Source organism: Papio anubis, chromosome 1 (genome assembly GCF_008728515.1).
Source record: "Papio anubis isolate 15944 chromosome 1, Panubis1.0, whole genome shotgun sequence".
Taxonomy (NCBI): Eukaryota; Metazoa; Chordata; class Mammalia; order Primates; family Cercopithecidae; genus Papio; species Papio anubis.
The window spans coordinates 61799540-61818250 of NC_044976.1; the positions used below are offsets into that span (position 1 = coordinate 61799540).

An 18711-nucleotide genomic window follows, 5' to 3' on the forward strand; every position below is an offset into this window, starting at 1 on the left:
TATTTATTGAGTGCCTACTATTTTTCAGGCACTGTTTTGTGCACTTGTGATATATTCCAGACAAAAATCCCTGCCTTCTTAGCTATCATTCTTAAGGATAGACACTAATACAAAAAAAAAAAAATAATAATAAGAAGAAATGAGTGTGCTAGAAGGTAATAAATACCATGACAGAGAAACAAAACAGAGCAAGAGTAATTGGGAGTACTGGAGGATGGGCTACAGGTAGAGGTTGCAATTTTATTTTATTATTATTATTTTTGAGATGGAGTTTTGCTCTTGTTGCCCAAGCTGGAGTGCAATGGCACGATCTCGGCTCACCACAACCTCCGCCTCCCTAGTTCAAGCAATTCTTCTGCCTCAGCAATCATTAAAAAGTCAGGAAACAACAGATGCTGGAGAGGTTGTGGAGAAATAGGAATGCTTTTACACTGTTAGTGGGAGTGTAAATTAGTTCAACCATTGTGGAAGACAGTGTGGCGATTCCTCAAGGATCTAGAACCAGAAATACCATTTGATCCAGCAATCCCATTTCTGAGTATATACCCCAAGGATTATAAATCATTTGACCCAGCAATCCCATTACCGGGTATATACCCAAAGGATTACAAATCATTCTACTATAAAGACATATGCACACTTATGTTTATTGCGGCACTATTCACACTAGCAAAGACTTGGAACCAACCCAAATGTCCATCAATGATAGACTGGATTAAAAAAATGTGGCACATATATGCCATGGAATACTATGCAGCCATAGAGAAGGATGAGTTCATGTCCTTTGCAGGGACATGGATGAAGCTGGAAACCATCATTCTCAGCAAACTAATATAGCAACAGAAAACCAAATACCACATGTTCTTACTGATAAGTGGGAGTTAACAATGAGAACACATGGACATAGGGAGGAGAACATCACACACAGTCCTGTTTGGGGGGTGGGGGGTAGGGGAAGGATAGCATTAGGTGAAATACCTAATGTAGATGACGGGTTGATGGGTGCAGCAAACGACCATGGCACACGTATACCTATGTAACAAACCTGCACGTCCTGCACATGTACCCCAGAACTTAAAATATATATATAAAAAAAGAAGGTGTTTTAAGGAAATGAGGTGGTAAGTTGCATCAGATGCTGCTTAATAGGTCAAATAAGATGAGGGCTGAGAACATATTTGCCTTAGCAATATGGAAGTCACTGGTGACTTTGGTAGGGCCAGTGTTGGTGGAGCAATGCAGGAGGAAGCCTGATTAGGTAGGGCTAAGAAAAAATGGGCCAGGCGCGGTGGCTCACACCTGTAATCCCAGCACTTTGCGAGGCCCAGGTGGACGGATCATCTGAGGTTGTGAGTTTGAGACCAGCCTGACCAACATGGAGAAACCCCATCTCTACTAAAAATACAAAATTAGCCGGGCGTGGTGATTCATGCCTGTAATCCCAGCTACTTGGGAGGCTGAGGCAGGAGTATTGCTTAAACCCAGGAGGAGGTTGCAGTGAGCTGAGATTGCACCATTGCACTCCCCACCTGGTCAGCAAGAGCAAAACTCCATCTCAAAAAATAAAGGAAAAAAAAAATAGAAAAAATGAGAGGAGAAGAACTAAAGATAAGTAGGGATAATGCATGGGTTTTTTTTTTGTTGTTGTTGTTGTTTTTTTTGAGGCAGGGTCTGACTCTGTCACCCATGCTAGAGTGCAGTGGCGTGATCTCAGCTCACTGCAGCCTCCACCTTGTGGGTTCAAGCGATTCTCCTACCTCAGCCTCCCGAGTAGCTGGGACTACAGATGCACACCATCATGCCCAGCTAATTTTTGTATTTTTTGGAAGAGATAGGGTTTCACCATGTTGGCCAGGCTGGTCTCGAATTCCTGACCTCAAATGATCCCCCTGCCTTGGCCTCCCAAAGTGCTGGGATTACAGGCATGAGCCACTGTGCCTGGCTGGTAATTCATTTTTTAAAATAAATATTTAATTTTAAAAAATTGTGGTAAAGTACACATAGCATAAATTTTACATTGTGAGTTAGTACATTCACACTGTTGTGCAAGCATCACCACTGTCTACTTCCAGAAGATCTTCATCACCGCGAAAGGAAATCCCATACCCAAAGCAGTCCCTCTCCATTTTCCCTTCCCCGCAGTCCCTCGAACCACTAATCTGCTTTCCGCAAATCTCTGTGGATTTGTCTATTCTGGATATTTCATATAAATGGAATCATATAATATGTGGTCTTTTGTGTCTAGCTTCTTACCATTTTCAAGGTTCATCCATGTTGTATCAGAACCGTATTCTTTTTTATGCCTGAATAGTATTGCATTGTATCGATACACTACATTTTGTTCATCATTCATCAGTTGATGGACATTGGGTCGTTTCCACCTTGTGGCTGTTGTGAATAGTGCCACTGTGAATATTCATGTACAAGCTTTTGTTTGAGTCTATACTCAGGAGTAGAATTGCTGAGTCACATGGCAATTCTGTATTTAACTCACTGAGGAACCACCAAAGTTTTCCACAGCAGCTGCACCATTTAGCATTCCCACTAATAATATATGAAGGCTTCAATTTCTCCATATCCTTGAAAGCACTTGTTATTTTCCATCATTTTGATTCTAGCCATGCTAGTGGATATGAGTGGTGTCTCATTGTGATTCTGATTTGCATATCCCTAATGACTAATGATATTGAGCATCTCTTTATGTGCTTGCTGGCACAATATGTCTATCTTCTTCAGAGACAAGCCTATTTAAATCTTTTGCCCAGTTTTTTTTTTTTTTTTTTTTTTGAGACGGAGTCTTGTTCTGTCGCCCAGGCTGGAGTGCAATGGTGCAGACTCACCTCACTGCAACTTCCACCTCCTGTGTTCAAGAGATTCTCCTGCCTTAGCCTCCCCAGTAGCTGGGACTACAGACGTGTGCCACCACACCTGGCTACTTTTTGCATTTTTAGTAGAGGTGGGGTTTCACTATGTTGGCCAGGCTGGTCTTGAACTCCTGCCCTCGTGATCCACCCACCTTGGCCTCCCAAAGTGCTGGGATTACAGGTGTGAACCACTGCATCCAGCCCCTTTGCCCAATTTTTAATTGGGTTGTCATTTTTTGAGTTTTAGGAGTTCTTTTTATATCCTGGGTACTAACCTTTATCAGACATATGATTCACAAATATTTTCTCCCATTCTTTGGGTTGTCTTTTGTACCCTCTTGATAGTGTTCTTTGATGCACGAAATTTTTAATTTTGATGAAGTCTAATTTACCTGTCTTGTCTTTTGATTGTACTTTTGGTATATATGTAAGAAACCAGTGCCAAACTCAAGGAAATAAAGATTTACCCTCATTTTCCTTCTAAGAGTTTTATTTATTTTATTTTATTTTATTTTATTTTTTTTGAGATGGAGTCTTGCTGTGTCGCCCGGGCTGGAGTGCAGTGGCCGGATCTCAGCTCACTGCAAGCTCCGCCTCCTGGGTTTACGCCATTCTCCTGCCTCAGCCTCCCGAGTAGCTGGGACTACAGGCGCCCGCCACCTCGCCCGGCTAGTTTTTTGTATTTTTAGTAGAGACGGGGTTTCACCGTGTTAGCCAGGATGGTCTCGATCTCCTGACCTCGTGATCCGCCCGTCTCGGCCTCCCAAAGTGCTGGGATTACAGGCTTGAGCCACCGCGCCCGGCCATTCTAAGAGTTTTATGGAGTTAGCTCTTACATTTATGTCTTTGATCCATTTTGAGTTAATTTTAATTTTTTTTTTTTTTTTGAGACAGAGCCTTGGTCTGTCACTGAGGTTAGAGTGCAGTGGTGCAATCTTGGCTCACTACAGCCTCCACCTCCTGGGTTCAAGCAATTCTCCTGCCTCAGCCTCCTGAGTTGCTGGGACTACAGTTGCCTGCCACAACACCTGGCTAATTTTTGTATTTTTAGTAGAGACAGGAGTTTCATCATGTTGGCCAGGCTGGTCTCGAACTCCTGACCTCAAGTGATCTGCCTGCCTTGGCCTCCCAAAGTGCTGGGATTACAGGCATGGGCCACCGTGCCCAGTTGAGGTTTTATATATGGTGTGAGGAAGGTAGACTGTTCTTCAGAGGAGTTTTGTTGAAAAAGGAAGCAGAAAAATAGGGCAATAATTGGTAGAGAAAATGGGGTCAAGATAGGTTTGTTTGTTTAAGAGAGGAGCAATAAAGGCAGGGGAATGATGAGCAGAGAAGGAAAGCTGATGGTACAGGATCTTGAGAGGAGGAGGAGCTGCTGGAGCACTGTCCTTCAGAAAGGGAGATGGGGTACGATCTAGAGCACAAATGGAAGAATTGGCATCGGACAGATGTGTGAAGAGTTCCTCTTTAGTAAAAGGGGTGAATAGGCTATATTGGTAGAGATGCTGGGAAGGGAGTAAATGTGATGGTGGGCATCTGTGAAAGTTCTCTTTTAACTGCTTCAATTTTCTTATTGAAGTGAGGGAAAGTCATTAGCCAAGAGTGGGTTGAAGCTGTTGGAAGTAGGAGGGAGAAGTGTGAAACATTTTCTAAGGAGAGACAGAGTGTAAACAGATCAGGGAAATATATAGTAATTGCAGGGCACTTGAATATCATGATCATGTATTTAAAGTGAGAGCAGTTAGTATGGGTAGCTGTTGTTCTCTAGAGCAGTTGTTCAGCACGGTTGGAGTAAGCACTGGTGGAAAGTTGGGTATTTCCAGGTTTATGGTTTTGTCTGGTGAGGATAACTCCCTTGCTTGAGGGCTTAAGAGTGAATGTATGAGAGTGATTATAATGATTGACCTTGGAATTTAAGATAGGTAAAAAGGGAAAAGGCTGTGGAAGCGATGAGGGAAAGTGAAAAGGTGGTAGGAACAATGGATCGAAGATCTTGGTGGGATCAAAAGATGGTTGGAGTTGGAATATCTAAAAGGCAGGAGTCATGGAGGAGGTGCAGTCTAAAGTATGACCCTAAGGGACAGGATTAAAGATGAGATCCCTAGAAGAGAGGCATTCTAGCAAATGAGAGGGAAGATCTATGTATATTTTAAATTACCAAGAATTAAGTCAGTATGTAGAGAGTGATAGTGAGAAAGGAGTTGAAATCTTTGGGTAATGGAGGAAGCAGCCCTGTGGTTGGTCAGTATTTACAAGATAGGGAATAATCGGGGATAAAGTGTGATTACATGAGGTTCAAAGCTGGAGATGATTAGGATGGAGAGAGGAAGAACTGGTAGGAAAGTAGTGAGGAAAATCAAGGAGGTTACTTCCCACCTCCAGGCCACGTCACTTGAAGACTGTGGAAACAACAAAAACAGACACAGTTGAGAGGGCAGAGGGCAGTACTGTCCTCAGAGGAGACAGCCAGGCATTGTTTCAAACAAGGTGGTAAAGGGAGGGGTTCAGAGAAGAGGTTGAGGATGTAGGGAATTTCACTGTTTGGTGATGAATTTTAAGTACTTTGTGGTTAGGAGCTGAGTTATAATCATCTTTGTATTCCTTTCAGAGCAGTGCTTATATGTAGTAAGTTTTTTTTAAGAGACAAGGTCTCACTCAGTCACCCAGGCTAGAGCACAGTGACATGGTCATAGCTCACTGCAGCCTCGGACTCCTGGGCTCAAGTGAGCCTCCCACTTCAGCCTCCCAAGTAACAAGTACCTCAGGCATGCATCACCATGCCAGGCTAATTTTTAAATTTTTTGTAGAGGTGGTATCTTGCTATATTCTCTAGGCTGGTCTTGAACTCCTGGGCTCAAGTGACCCTCCCACCTTGGCCTCCCAAAGTGCTAGGATTACAGTTGTGAGCCACTGCGCCTGGCTATAATACATTTTTGATCAATGCTTGTGTTTGGTAAATAAATATTGAATGCATAAATGGGAAATAATTAAACCAGAAAGAGAAAACAGTATTTATTGAGCACCTTCGATGAGCTTGCTGTTAATATGCATCCATTCTCAGGCAGTGAAATGGAAAGTCCTCTAGTAATTTCTTTTTTTTTTTGAGACGGAGTCTCACTCTGTCGCCAGGCTGGAGTGCAGTGGCACAATCTCGGCTCACTGCAACCTCCAACTCCCTGGTTCAAGTGATTCTCCTGCCTCAGCCTCCTGAGTAGCTGGGATTACAGGCACGCACCACCAAGTCCAGCTAATTTTTTTTTTTGTATTTTTAGTAGAGACGGGGTTTCACCATGTTGGCCAGGATGATCTCGAACTCCTGACCTCGTGATCTGCCTGTCTCAGCCTCCCAAAGTGCTGGGATCACAGGTGTGAGCCACTGCACCCCGCCTAGTAATTTCTTTTAGTAGTTTTCAATCAGTTTATAATCCCAGGGTTTAAACCTCATATATTAGTTGACATAGGAAAAAGTCATCCTTCTAGGAAAGGGGGAGAATGCCCACATCTTTATAGAGCACCTTTTAAAATAAGGATGATAACAGTTATTCAACAACCACCATCATTAGGAAAGTTTATTGTATTTTAAAAAATAAACACTAGATGATCCCTGCAAAGAGTTCTTTCAACTACTTAAGAATATGGAGTACTATTATTATTATTTCCATTCCCACTTAAGAAAATAGATTCTTTGCTCAAGGTCACACAGTAAATCAATGGCAAACATGGGGGCCAGGACTCAGGACTTCAGACTAGCAATGCTCCTTCCTTGAGCATTGCCACAATTGAATCCTGAAGGTACTAGAACAGGAGTTGTGGTAAGGAGGTCACAGGGCTGAGAGCTATGACCCTAAACTACTTTTTTTTTTTTTTTTAATGGAGATGGAGTCTTGCCCTGTTGTCTCGCTCTGTCGCCCAAGCTGGAGTGCGGTGGCATGATCTCAGCTCACTGCAATCTCCTCCTCCTGGGTTCAAGCAGTTCTCCTGCCTCAGCCTCCCAAGTAGCTGGGATTACAGGCATGCACCACCAAGCTCAGCTATTTTTTTTTTTTTTGGTATTTTTAGTAGAGATGGGATTTCACCATGTTGGCCAGGCTGGTCTTGAACTCCTGACCTCAAGTGATCTACTAGCCTTGGCCTACCAAAGTGCTGGGATTACAGGCCTGAGCCACTGTGCCTGGCCCCTAAACAACTCTTTGATAAAGCCAGTGGTTCTATTTATTGGCATTGTGCTTCCTGTTCCTATACTACTTCTCTTTTCATGTAGCTCTTCCTACTAATTTCTTCCTCCTTTTAATTTTACTATTATCAATTTGTTTTCCTTTATCCTCTTGCCTCTCTTGTCATCTCCAGTGGCATGATGATCTTGTCTGCCATAACTTTAGTTTTAACTTAGTGGAGTAATATGTAACATGAAAGAACATAAAAGAGATGCTTGAAAACAATACTAGCAATTCATATTTACCAAGTACTACGAAATATATGACAAAACCTTCTCAGATTTGTTTATCTGATCCTTTTCTTAAGCTACTTGTTTGTGTGATAGAGAAAAAAAGTTCCATTAATGGCATACTGGAAGCAGCAGTTTTCCAATTATTATGAGAAGTTGACACCTCTGTGCCTGTGTCTAGGCTAATTTAGTCTGGACTGTTAACAAAATGAATCAGTAGTACATGTGAAGACCTTCCTGGCTTTTTTTAAGCTACCTCTGAAAATCAGACAGATAAAATGTGTTTATATTTTTTAAGTTAGGAGTTGAAATTATATTCTGTAATATTATTTTTTTTCTTTACCATTTTAGACCAGTCTGCTTAGTTTTAAGTGAAATTCCTTTTATGTCTACTTGGTTTTTACTTGTGTCAACATTTAGGTAAGTCATACCAATTTCCATATATTTACAGTATAATTCTTATAAACTAATTTAAAACTTTTTAATAAAGTGGTTATGGTTTGAATTGATGATTCTCTTTTGATTTTTAAAAATTTTCCTTTACAGTCTGCTACCTCTTCTATTGAAGGATGAACTCCTAATGCCTTCTGTTGTGACAACAATGGCATTTTTTTTAGCTTGTGTAACTTCCTTTTCAATATTTGAAAAGACTTCTGAAGAAGAACTGCAGTTGAAATCCTTTTCCATTTCTGTGAGGAAATATCTTCCATGTTTTACATTTCTTTCAAGAATGATACAATATTTGGTAAGTTCAATTTTTAAGAAATGGCACATTTTTTTTAGCATGCCACTATTTAAAAAAATTATTGAAGTAGTGGTTTTCTTTTAGAGCTTTTTGAGATATAATTCACATAAACCCACTCATTTAAAGTATACAACTTAGTGGTTTTAAGTATATGCACAGATTTGTACAACTATCACCATCATCTAATTTTACATTGTTTTTGTCACTCCCGGAATAAATTCTGTACCCATTAGCATTCATTCCCCATTCCATTCTCACTCCTAACTCCCTTCCTTGGACAGCCAGCTTCTGCCCCTTTAGATTTGCCTACTTTGGACATTGCCTATAAATGGAATGTATTAGTCAGCTACAGCTGCCATAACAAAATACCACACTAGGTTTCTTAAACAACAGAAATTAATTTTCTTACAGTTCTAGAGACTAAAAGTTCAAGATCAAGGGTTGGTTCTACCATCAGGGTTGGTTTCTGGTGAGGCCTCTCTTCCTGGCTTGTAGAAGGCCTCTACTTTATATGTCACACATGGAGAGAGACCTTTGTTGTCTCTTCCTTTTCTTGTAAGGATATGAGTACTATTGGATTAGGGCCCCATTCTTATCATCTGATTTAATCTTATTTACCTCCTGAAAGGCTGTATCTCCAAATATAGTCACACTGGGGGTTAGGGCTTCAACATATGAATTTTAATTCAGTCCATAACATGGGATAATAAAATTGTGGTCTTTTATGACTGGGTTCTTTCACTTAGCGTGCGCGCGCGTGTGTGTATACTTTTTTTTTTTTTTTTTTTTGAGACAGTCTTTCTCCGTCACCCAGGCTGGAATGCAGTGGTGCAATCTTGTCTCACTGCAATCTCTGCCTCCCGGGTACAAGTGATTCTCCTGCCTCAGCCTCCCTAGTAGCTGGAACTATAGGCATGTGCCACCATGCCCGCCTAATTTTTGTATTTTTAGTAGAGATGGGGTTTCACTGTGTTGGCTGGGCTGGTCTCGAACTTCTGACCTCATGATCTGCCTGCCTCGGCCTCCCAAAGTGCTGGGATTACAGGTGTGAGCCACTGCACCCGGCCACTTAGCATATTTTTGAGGTTCATTTATGTTATAGCATATATCAGTACTTTATTCCTTTTTATTACCAAATTATATTCCATTATGTGGATATACCACATTTTGTTTATCCATTCATCAATTAATGGACATTTAGTTGTTTCTACTTTTTTAGTGTTATGAATAGTGCTGTTGTGAACATTTGTTTACAAGGTATTGAGTGCACATATGTTTTCATTTCCCTTATGTGTATACCTGGCAGTAGAATTGCTAGATCATATGGTAATTCTATGTTTAACATCTTCAGAAACTGCCAAACTCTTTTCCAAAGTACAGCACAATTCTTCATTCTCACCAACCATGTGTGAGGGTTCTAATTTCTCCACATCTTTCACAGCATTTGTTGTCTTTTTCATTACAACCATCTTAATGGGTGTGAGGTGGTATTTCATTGGAGTTCTGACTTGCATTTCCCTAATGACTAATGATGTTGAACATCTTTTCATGTGCTTATTGGCCATTTGTGTATCTTCTTTGGAGAAATGCCTATTCAAACCCTTTGCCCATTTTAAACTGGGTTGTCTTTTTATTTTTGATCTGTAAGAGTTTTTTTAAAATATATATTCTTGATATGAGTTCCTTACCAGATATTTAACTTGCAAGTATTCTCTCCCATTCTGTGTGTTGCCTTTTCACTTTCTTGATGGTATCATTTACAGCACAAAAGTTTTGATTTTGATAACATTCAGTGTATCTATTTTTTTCTTTTGTTGTGCTTTTGGTGTCATATCTAAGAAACCACTGTATAACCAGTGGTCACAAATACTTACCCCTGTATTTTCTTCTAAGAGTTTTATAGTTTTTATATCTATGCCTTTGAGTCACTTTGAGTTAATATTGTATATGGTGTGAGGTAGGAGTCTGACTTTATTCAGTTATTTCAGTTGCACTGAATTGTCTTAGCATTCTTGTTGAAAATCAGTTGTTCTTAAATATAAGGGTTTATTTCTGGACTCTCAGTTCTGTTCCATTGATCTATATGTCTATCCTTATGCCACTGCCATACTGTCTTGTTTACTGTAGCTTTGTAGTTTTGAAATTGAAAATGCAAGTCCACTGATTTTGTTTTTTTACAAGATTGTTTTATCTATCTTACATCCCTTTATTTTCATATTGTTTTTAGAAGTTCATCAGTTTTCTCCCAAAACCCAGCTGAGATTTTGATAGGGACTGAGTTGATTCTGCATGTCAGTTTGTGGAATATCGCTTTATTTTTTTGAGACAAGGTCTCGCTCTGTTGCCCAGGTTGGAGTGCAGTGGTGTGATCTTGGCTCACTGCAACCTCTGCCTCCCAGGCTCAAGCAATCTTCCCACCTCAGCCTGGTGCATTTATAACTCGTTGCAATTAAGGAATAGCCGTGACTATAGGCGTGTGCCACCACACCTGGCTAATTTTTTTAGAGATAGACTTTCACCGTGAATATTGCCATCTTAATATTTAGTCTTCCAATGAACAAACACAGGATGTATTTCCATTTATTTAGATATTTAATTTCTTTCAACAATGTTTTGCAGTTTTCAGTGTAAAAATTTTGGACTACTTTTGTTAAATTTATTCTTAAGTATAATGAATGATCCTAAAGCATAATTCTTTATGATGCTATTGTAAAGGAATTGTTTCTTAATTTCATTTTCATAATGTTCATTGCTACTATATACAAATATAATATTTTGGTATATTGAACTTGTATTCTTTGGCATAGGTTTTTAATAGATTTCCTACAGTTTTCGATATACAAGATAATGTAATCTGCAAACCATGAGTTTTACTTCTTCCTTTCTGATGTGGATGACTTTTATCTTTTATTTCTCTTACTTGCCTAATTACCCTAGGACCTATAATACAGTGTTGAATATAGGTAACAAGAGTGGACATCTTCTCTTTTACTTGATGTTAGAGGGAAAGCATATGGTCTATCACCATTAACCATGATGTTAACTGTGGGCTTTTTAAAATAGATGTCCTTTATCTGGTTGAGGAAGTTCTCTTCAGTTCCTAGTTTACATGTTTTTATCATGAAAAAATGTTGGATTCTAATTCTTTTTCTGCATCTTTGGTCGTGTGTGTGTGTTTTTTCCTTTATTCTATTAACATGACGTATTTCATTGATTGATTTTTGTATGTTAAACTAACCTTGAATTCGTAGGATAAATCCTACTGGATCATGGTGCATAATTCTTTTTATCTGCCACTGGCTTCAGTTTGCCAGTATTCTTTTGATGATTTTTGCATTTATATTCATGAGAGATACTAATATGTAGTTTTCAGGTGATGTCTTTGTCTACTCATAAAGTTCATATATTTAAGGGACATCACGTTATATTCAAGGCTGTCTAAAATGCTAGATTGCAATCTATTTGAGGGCAAGAACTCTGCATTTTATACATACCATTTTATCTATAGCATCTATCAGTGCCTGGCAAAGAATAGGTGCTCTGATTTTTGTTTGTTGAATGAATGGATATTCATCTAATTATTATAATGAAAAATTAGAGGCAGCTCAATTGTCCAGTAGTTGAAAAATGCTACATGAACAAGTATATAAGCTCCACGGAATATTTGGCAACTATTACAAATGTTAGGAAGTTGTTGTTGAGACAGGATCTAACTCTGTTGCCTAGGCTGGAGTGCGGTGGTGCATTTATAATTCACTGCAACCTGGAACTCCTGGGCCCAAGTGATCCTCCTTCCTCAGCCTCCTGAGTAGCTAGGATTATAGGCATGTACCGTCATGCTTGCCTAATTTTTATTTTTTATTTTATTTTTTTTGAGATGGAGTTTCACTCTTGTTGCCCAGGCTGGAGTGCAATGGCGTGATCTCAGCTCACTGCAACCTCCCTCTCCTGGGTTTATGCAATGCTTCTGCCTCAGCCTCCTGAGTAGCTGGGACTATAGGTGCGTGCCACCATGCCTGGCCAATTTTTGTATTTTTAGTAGAGATGGGGTTTCACCATATTGGCCAGGCTGGTCTCGAACTCCTGACCTTGTGATCCGCCTGCCTCAGCCTCCCAAAGTGCTGGGATTACAGGCGTGAGCTACCACGCCCAGCCCAACAGGCTATACTTATTTATATTTTTGAGGACTACATAGAGGATTGCCCAAAGTACCCAGATAACAAAAAGAAAAGAATGACTAACTTTATTAGGGGAGCGTAGGGGAAGGTTTCAAAGGAGATATTTTATATTTAGATCTTGTAGGAAGACAAGGCAGGTATTCTCAGGGCAGAGTTCAATGGGTGTCCTGAAGGCTTTGCACTTTAGGTAATCACCATGGAGGATAGGGGTGTGGGAGGTAGGAAGTTAAGAGGTGAACAGGAAAGACAAGGAGAGGATTAACTTTATTCAGGGGTTCAAATGGAAAGTAGATATAAAGTTCATTTTTTGTTAGTACAGGCCCAGATTCCTGAGTGTATGTCAAAGTCTAGCCCTATTGTGATATTCACAGTCTGGTCCAGTAATCTTAAGGTGAGGACCACCATGGACTCCCAGATTTGTTTGTTCTTTAATAAACAGTTTTTGAGCACTTACTATATTGTCAAACATTGTTCTGGAAGCTGAGGATACAGCAGTGACCAAAACTAACAGAAATCCGTGCTTCCGTAGAGGTTGCATGCTAGTGGAGAAATCCAGCACCAGCATATGTAAAATATATAGCGTGTCAGAGGGTGATAAGTGCTATGGAGAACAACAAAGCAAGGGAGAAATGGATATGATTTGCAGGAGGGATTAATGCAATTTTAAAGTGGCAGGGCTTTCTTAAGCAAAGAACCAAAGGAAGTAAACTACAGATAATTGAGGGTAGAACATCCTAGAAGAGAAAACTGCAAATTCAGTGAACATCATGGAGGTCATGGTGATTGGAGCTGGGTAGGGGAAAGAAATAATAGGACCTAAGATTAGAGAGGTAACAGTGTAGTTTCCTATAATGGGACTAGAATCTGACTTACATCTTTAAAAGGCCCCTATGGTAGCTATGTGGAGGAGACTGTGGATAATGGAATCCATGAGATGATAGTGCTGTGGACCAGGGTAGCAGTGGAAGTGGTTAGAAATGGTCAGATTTTTGATATATTTTGAAGGTAGAGCCAACAGGAATTGCTGGGGTTGTGAAAGAGAGGTGTTCAGGATGACTCCAAGGTTTTTGGCATACATAACTGAATGAGTGGGGTTGCCATTTACCAAATTGAAGGAAGCAAAGCATGTTGAAGGAACTGTGTGTGTGATGGGGACAATGGGGAGTATGGGGAGATCAAGAGTTTTTCACATTTAGTTTTAGATGCCTATTAAATATCCAAGTAGAGGTATTAAGGAGTACCTGGATATATGAGTCCAGAGTTTAGCACAAGCTCGTCCAACCTGCAACCGAGGACGGCTTTGAATGCAGTGCAATACAAATTCGTAGTTTCTTAAAACCTGGAGTTTTTTTGCGATATTTTTAAAAGCTCATCAGCTGTTGTTAGTGTTGGTGTATTTTATGTGTGGCCTAAGACAATTCTTCTGTTTCCAGTGTGGCCCAGGGAAGCCAAAAGATTGGACAACCCTGGTTTAGGGGAAAGGGCCAGGCTGGAGACGAAGTTGAGTCTTTACATATAGTTGGTAATTAAAGTCATGCTACTGGATGACTTACTAAGGGTATGAGGATAGATTAATCAGAGGAATAGGTATGAAGCCCCAGAATGCAGAGGTAGGGGACATGAGGAACCAGCAAAGATGTCTAAGAATTAACTGGGTGAGGTAGGAGAGAACCAGGAGAGTATGATGTCATGGAAGCCAAGTGAATGAAGTGTTTCAGTGAGAGGGTTCAGTGAGTGATTTCAAATGCTAATGAGAAAATCAGGTAAGGCAGTAAGAACTGACCATTGGATTTAGTACACTGGAGGTCATTATGGGTATTTGACCATAGCAGTTTCATAGTGATTGGGGTGAAAGCCCAATTGGTAGGGGTTTACTAGTGAATGGGATGAAGACTGGACACAGCATGTTTATATTTATAGGCAACTGTTTGGGAAGCAAGTGTAAATAGGAGCAGACAAATAGGGTAATAGTTGGAGCAAGAGAGGGGTTTTGTTCTGTTTAACACTGATTCAAGATTGTGGTATTATGACATTTCAACCAGTCCCGTATTTCTGAAGTTTGAAACTTTTATTTTGAAGATTTCATTCTAGATGTTTGCACTTCCCACTAAGGTTGTCTCAGGAATTTTTTTCCTTTAATGACACTGGGAGCCTTTGTTTATATCTGCTTGTAAGCTTTCTTGGCGCCTATCCTCGCTTTTCCATTTGGAATGATCACTGCATTACTCTCTATTTAGACCTTACCGATATTGTCATAATGTAGCCAACAGTTAAGGCATCTTTTAGGGTTCTGTGTCCCACCCACTTCATGGAAGTCACTACTGTTTTTCACTACTTGCTTTCTACATTTATTTATACTGCTAGTGTATACCTATGTACTGTGCTAGGGATAAAATGAGTAAGATCTTGCTGGTCTTTGTCTTAAAGGAGCTCACAGTCTAAAGCCAGTCTGTCCAGTATGGTAGCCACTAGACATATATAGAAATTTAAGCGTATTAAATTTAAATAAAAATTCAGTTCCTCAGTCACAGTAAGTACATTTCAAATGCCCAATAGCCACATGTGGTTAGCAGCTACTATACTGGAGTGCAGACAAAACATTTTCATTACTGCAGGAGGTTCTATTGTATAGCACATTGGCCTAGAAAAGACACTAACTGATGACCACACAACTACAGTAAATGTGCTAATTATTTTTACTACTCATCTTGGTATTTAAGCCAGTGTGACTTTGTGATTTTATTTAACATTCTCCTAAGCAGATGGAAAACTCTTTGAGGCCAGAGGACATTTTCTTTCATGTGCCCTAATGTGCTTTACTCATTGAAAGCATTTAATGAATAAGAAATGTAATTTTCCATTTGCCATGGAAAACTTTTTCACAGATGGGTTCTCAGGATTAGCTTAGAATTTTAAAAATTGATACAGAATAGATGTATATATTTTGGGGGTACATGTGATATTCATTCATGTAATGCGTGAAGATCAGATCAGCGTAACTGGGCTATCCATTACCTTAAAAATACGTCTTTATGCTAGGAACATTCAACTTATTTTCTAGCTATTTTGAAATGTACATTGTTAACTATAGTCAGCCTACGGACCTGCCAAACACTAGGTTTTATTTTTTCTAGGTACCTATATATTTGTACCCATTAGCTTAGAATTTTATATCCTGTTGGGCCCCAGGGGATGCTACATATTTAACCCTGACTAGCGTTAATATTTGTCCCAGTTACCTTTCTTCAGTGCCTTGTTGGTAGAAGTATAAGACAGGGGTCCTCAGGTTTTGGCTACACATGGGAATCACTTGGAGAGCTTTAAAAAGCACTGAGGCCTGATTTAGTTGGTCTGGGGTGTGATGTGGGCATTGAGATTTTAAAAACCTCTCATATGATTCTAATAGGAAGTCAAAGTTGAGATACACCAGAATAAATTAGACCTTTAACCCTCACCTTTAATTTTACTTATTTAATAGCTACAAGTCAATGTTTACAGTACATTTAAATTTCACCTTTTATACTACTCAGTAATCCTTTTTTCCTTGCAGTTTCTTATCTCAGTTATCACTATGGTGCTCCTGACGCTGATGACTGTCACACTGGATCCTCCTCAGAAACTACCGGACTTATTTTCTGTATTGGTGTGTTTTGTATCTTGCTTGAACTTCTTGTTCTTCTTGGTATACTTTAACATTATAATCATGTGGGATTCCAAAAGTGGAAGAAATCAGAAGAAAATCAGCTAGCTGTATTCCTAAACAAATTGTTTCCTGAACAAATGTGAAAATATGAACAGTGCTGAAAGGTTTTGTGAACTTTTTGCTATGTATAAATGAAATTACCATTTTGAGAACCATGGAACCATAGGAAATGAAATGGTGAAAAGTCATTGTTGTCTACACAAAATAAATGTATATGGAGACCAAAGACCAATGGAGGCTTGTCTAAGTACTGCTTGGCCAAAACATATTGTGGTTTTATTATTCACAGCTATTCAAATGGGGAAAAAAGAGAAACATGTCCTTAATCCCATTGTTTACTCAGGAAATGCACTTTTTAAATGTCTTGAAAAAACTGAGAAATATTTCTTGGTATTTGCTTTGTCTAAACCTGCTTCCTTCATCAGACCATATAGTGAGCTTAATGGAAAGAATTGAGCCCCTTCTTTTTAATGGAAATCACTAATTTTGGTATTCAAATTTACATTTTAGAATACAAGTAGTGTGTATTTCACTGTGTAGAAGTTATGTCTTAGGGAATTTAATTTGTGATAATCTTTTTAATTACTGAGAAGGCAATTTAAACTGCTTGAAGTCTGAATATGCCTTATTACACATGCAAATTTGATTGTTTTAACAAGGCAAATAAACCATGATCTTATTTGCAAGAATGCATATTTTAATACAATTAAAAATGAATTTTCCTGAATTTAAATGTAAGTTTCAACTTTAAGTGGTTTGAGTGAAGTCTTCTGAATCACACATAATCACTGGTTTTAAACCTCCAGAATCATTCTGTTTAAACATTATATTATACATATATATTATTATGAGATGGTTCAAGGTTACCACTGCCAGAGCATTGATTCATGTTAATTCCATCCTATTAATACTGTATCACCCTATATTAGCAGAAGCCCATATTTATTATAGTTTTCAACTGGTAAAAATAATGCATGATATCCATGTTGTAGTTTCTCATATAAAGATATGTTTTCTTTAGTCTCTGTAATAAAGATAATCATTTTCCCATCAACATTTTTTAAGGAATATATTTCTTTCAGAAGATAGCCATTAAACTATATTAAGTGGTGGTATATTTTAAAATAGTGCAAATCAAACCACATACAGAAAAATACTGGTTCTAGACATGGACAGTCACAGGCTGGTGTAAGAAGGTATAAGTTTCTAAATCTGATAAAGGAAGTGGGTTTAGACAAAGCAAAAATCTAGAAAGGTTTCTTTCTCAAAAGACTCAAAGGGCAGGTCAGCGCAGAATAGCGGCCTTGAATCACTGCCGAATCAGCAGGAACATCGCTGTCCACGGTCACCATCTGTAATCACTGTGCCCAAATGTCAGCATCTTGGCTGGCTAGTGTAGCTTTATTTTAAAAAATGTTTTTTGTAATAGTGCACTTGTGTTTAACATAGAATGTTGACTTAGATAAATGATGAGGAAGTTATAAATAATTGGAGTAGAATAACTATTATTAGGAAATAAAAGTATTACGTATATATATTAGTAAAATGAAATGCACCTGATTCAAGGTATCATACAGGTAAATTCTGTAAATAAAACCATTCTTCAGATGATTTAATCTTAATCATATTGATTTGCACACTATATTTTTATAGAGACTTGTAGCAGTTATCTTACAAGTATCCCTCCGATCTATTAAAAACCAGTTTAAGAGTTTACATTGAACTTAGAGGGATTAGGTTCCAAAATACCAAAACAAAATACCAAAACCAGAGGCCAGGCACAGTGGTCTCTATTTGAGAGGCTGACACAGGATGATCGCTTGAGACCAGTGAGATACCATCTCAAAAAAAGCAAAATATCAAAAATATCCAGTGATGAATTACGATCACAGAAGTAGGCAACTCCAAAGCATTGCTCTTAGCTAGACTCAAGGCTATAGGGATGTTTTCATATAAATATATTTAGGTTATGCAAAAATATTAAAGATAGATTTCTCACCTCCTTCACTAATATACCTGTCAAAAAATAAGCCCTTCAAAGTCACGTTCAAGTACATTTTAGATACAGGAGGCACTTCTGAGAAATGCAGTGTTCTCAGCTGCCAATAAACTTAGGCCTGCTTCTTAAAATGAAGAGAATAGGGTGTATGTGCATGTATCATATATGAGGCATACAGAAGTCATTTTCCCTTGAGGACTTAGGGAGGAGTGAAAAATCCCCGATGTAGCATTCTGTCCAAATGATAAACCACAACAAATTGAGTGAAACATTTACAAAAGTCAAGGCAGCCAAAGGAGCCTCTCTGTTCAACAGAAAGAAAGAGACGGATAGGATATAACTAAATAATGGTTAAAGTAACACAGTGGTTTCCAAGTCTCAATTGGTCTCTCTTCTGTTATGTTCATTGGAAGATCAGGGCCAAGTATATCCCCCACAACTTCCCCCTCCCCTCATATAAACATTAGTTTTGTGTGTGGATCTTTCTGCTTTGTCCTTCATGTGGCCTCCAAGGGTGATAAAGTGAGAGTCATCTGATCTACAATGAAAAGAACTGGGAAATGATTCTCAGCAGACCCAGCTGTTCTAAAAGGCAAAAGCTTAGTATATCAAGGGGTCAAACATACAGTAACTGGTTTAATAGCATTAAGCACATACCTATATAACTTGGATTATATATGAAACCAATCTACTTCTTAACCCTGTATTAGCTAACATAGATTACTTTATAAAATGTTTTGGCTTACAACCTAAGGTTAGTTTTCAATGCTAGAATAAT

The 18711-nt window shown here is 38.9% G+C and overlaps 1 protein-coding gene across 1 annotated transcript in view; it reads left to right on the plus strand.

The window, feature by feature from the left end:
• Positions 1 to 16667, plus strand: part of ALG6 (ALG6 alpha-1,3-glucosyltransferase) — a 66427-nt gene extending 49760 nt beyond the window's left edge. Inside the window, exons 13-15 of the mRNA XM_009209785.4 lie at positions 7660 to 7728; positions 7855 to 8053; positions 15782 to 16667. Coding sequence (XP_009208049.1) covers positions 7660 to 7728; positions 7855 to 8053; positions 15782 to 15979 — 466 coding nt within the window. The 3' untranslated portion in view covers positions 15980 to 16667. The remainder of the gene's footprint in view (positions 1 to 7659; positions 7729 to 7854; positions 8054 to 15781) is intronic.
• Positions 16668 to 18711: the final 2044 nt, after the last annotated feature.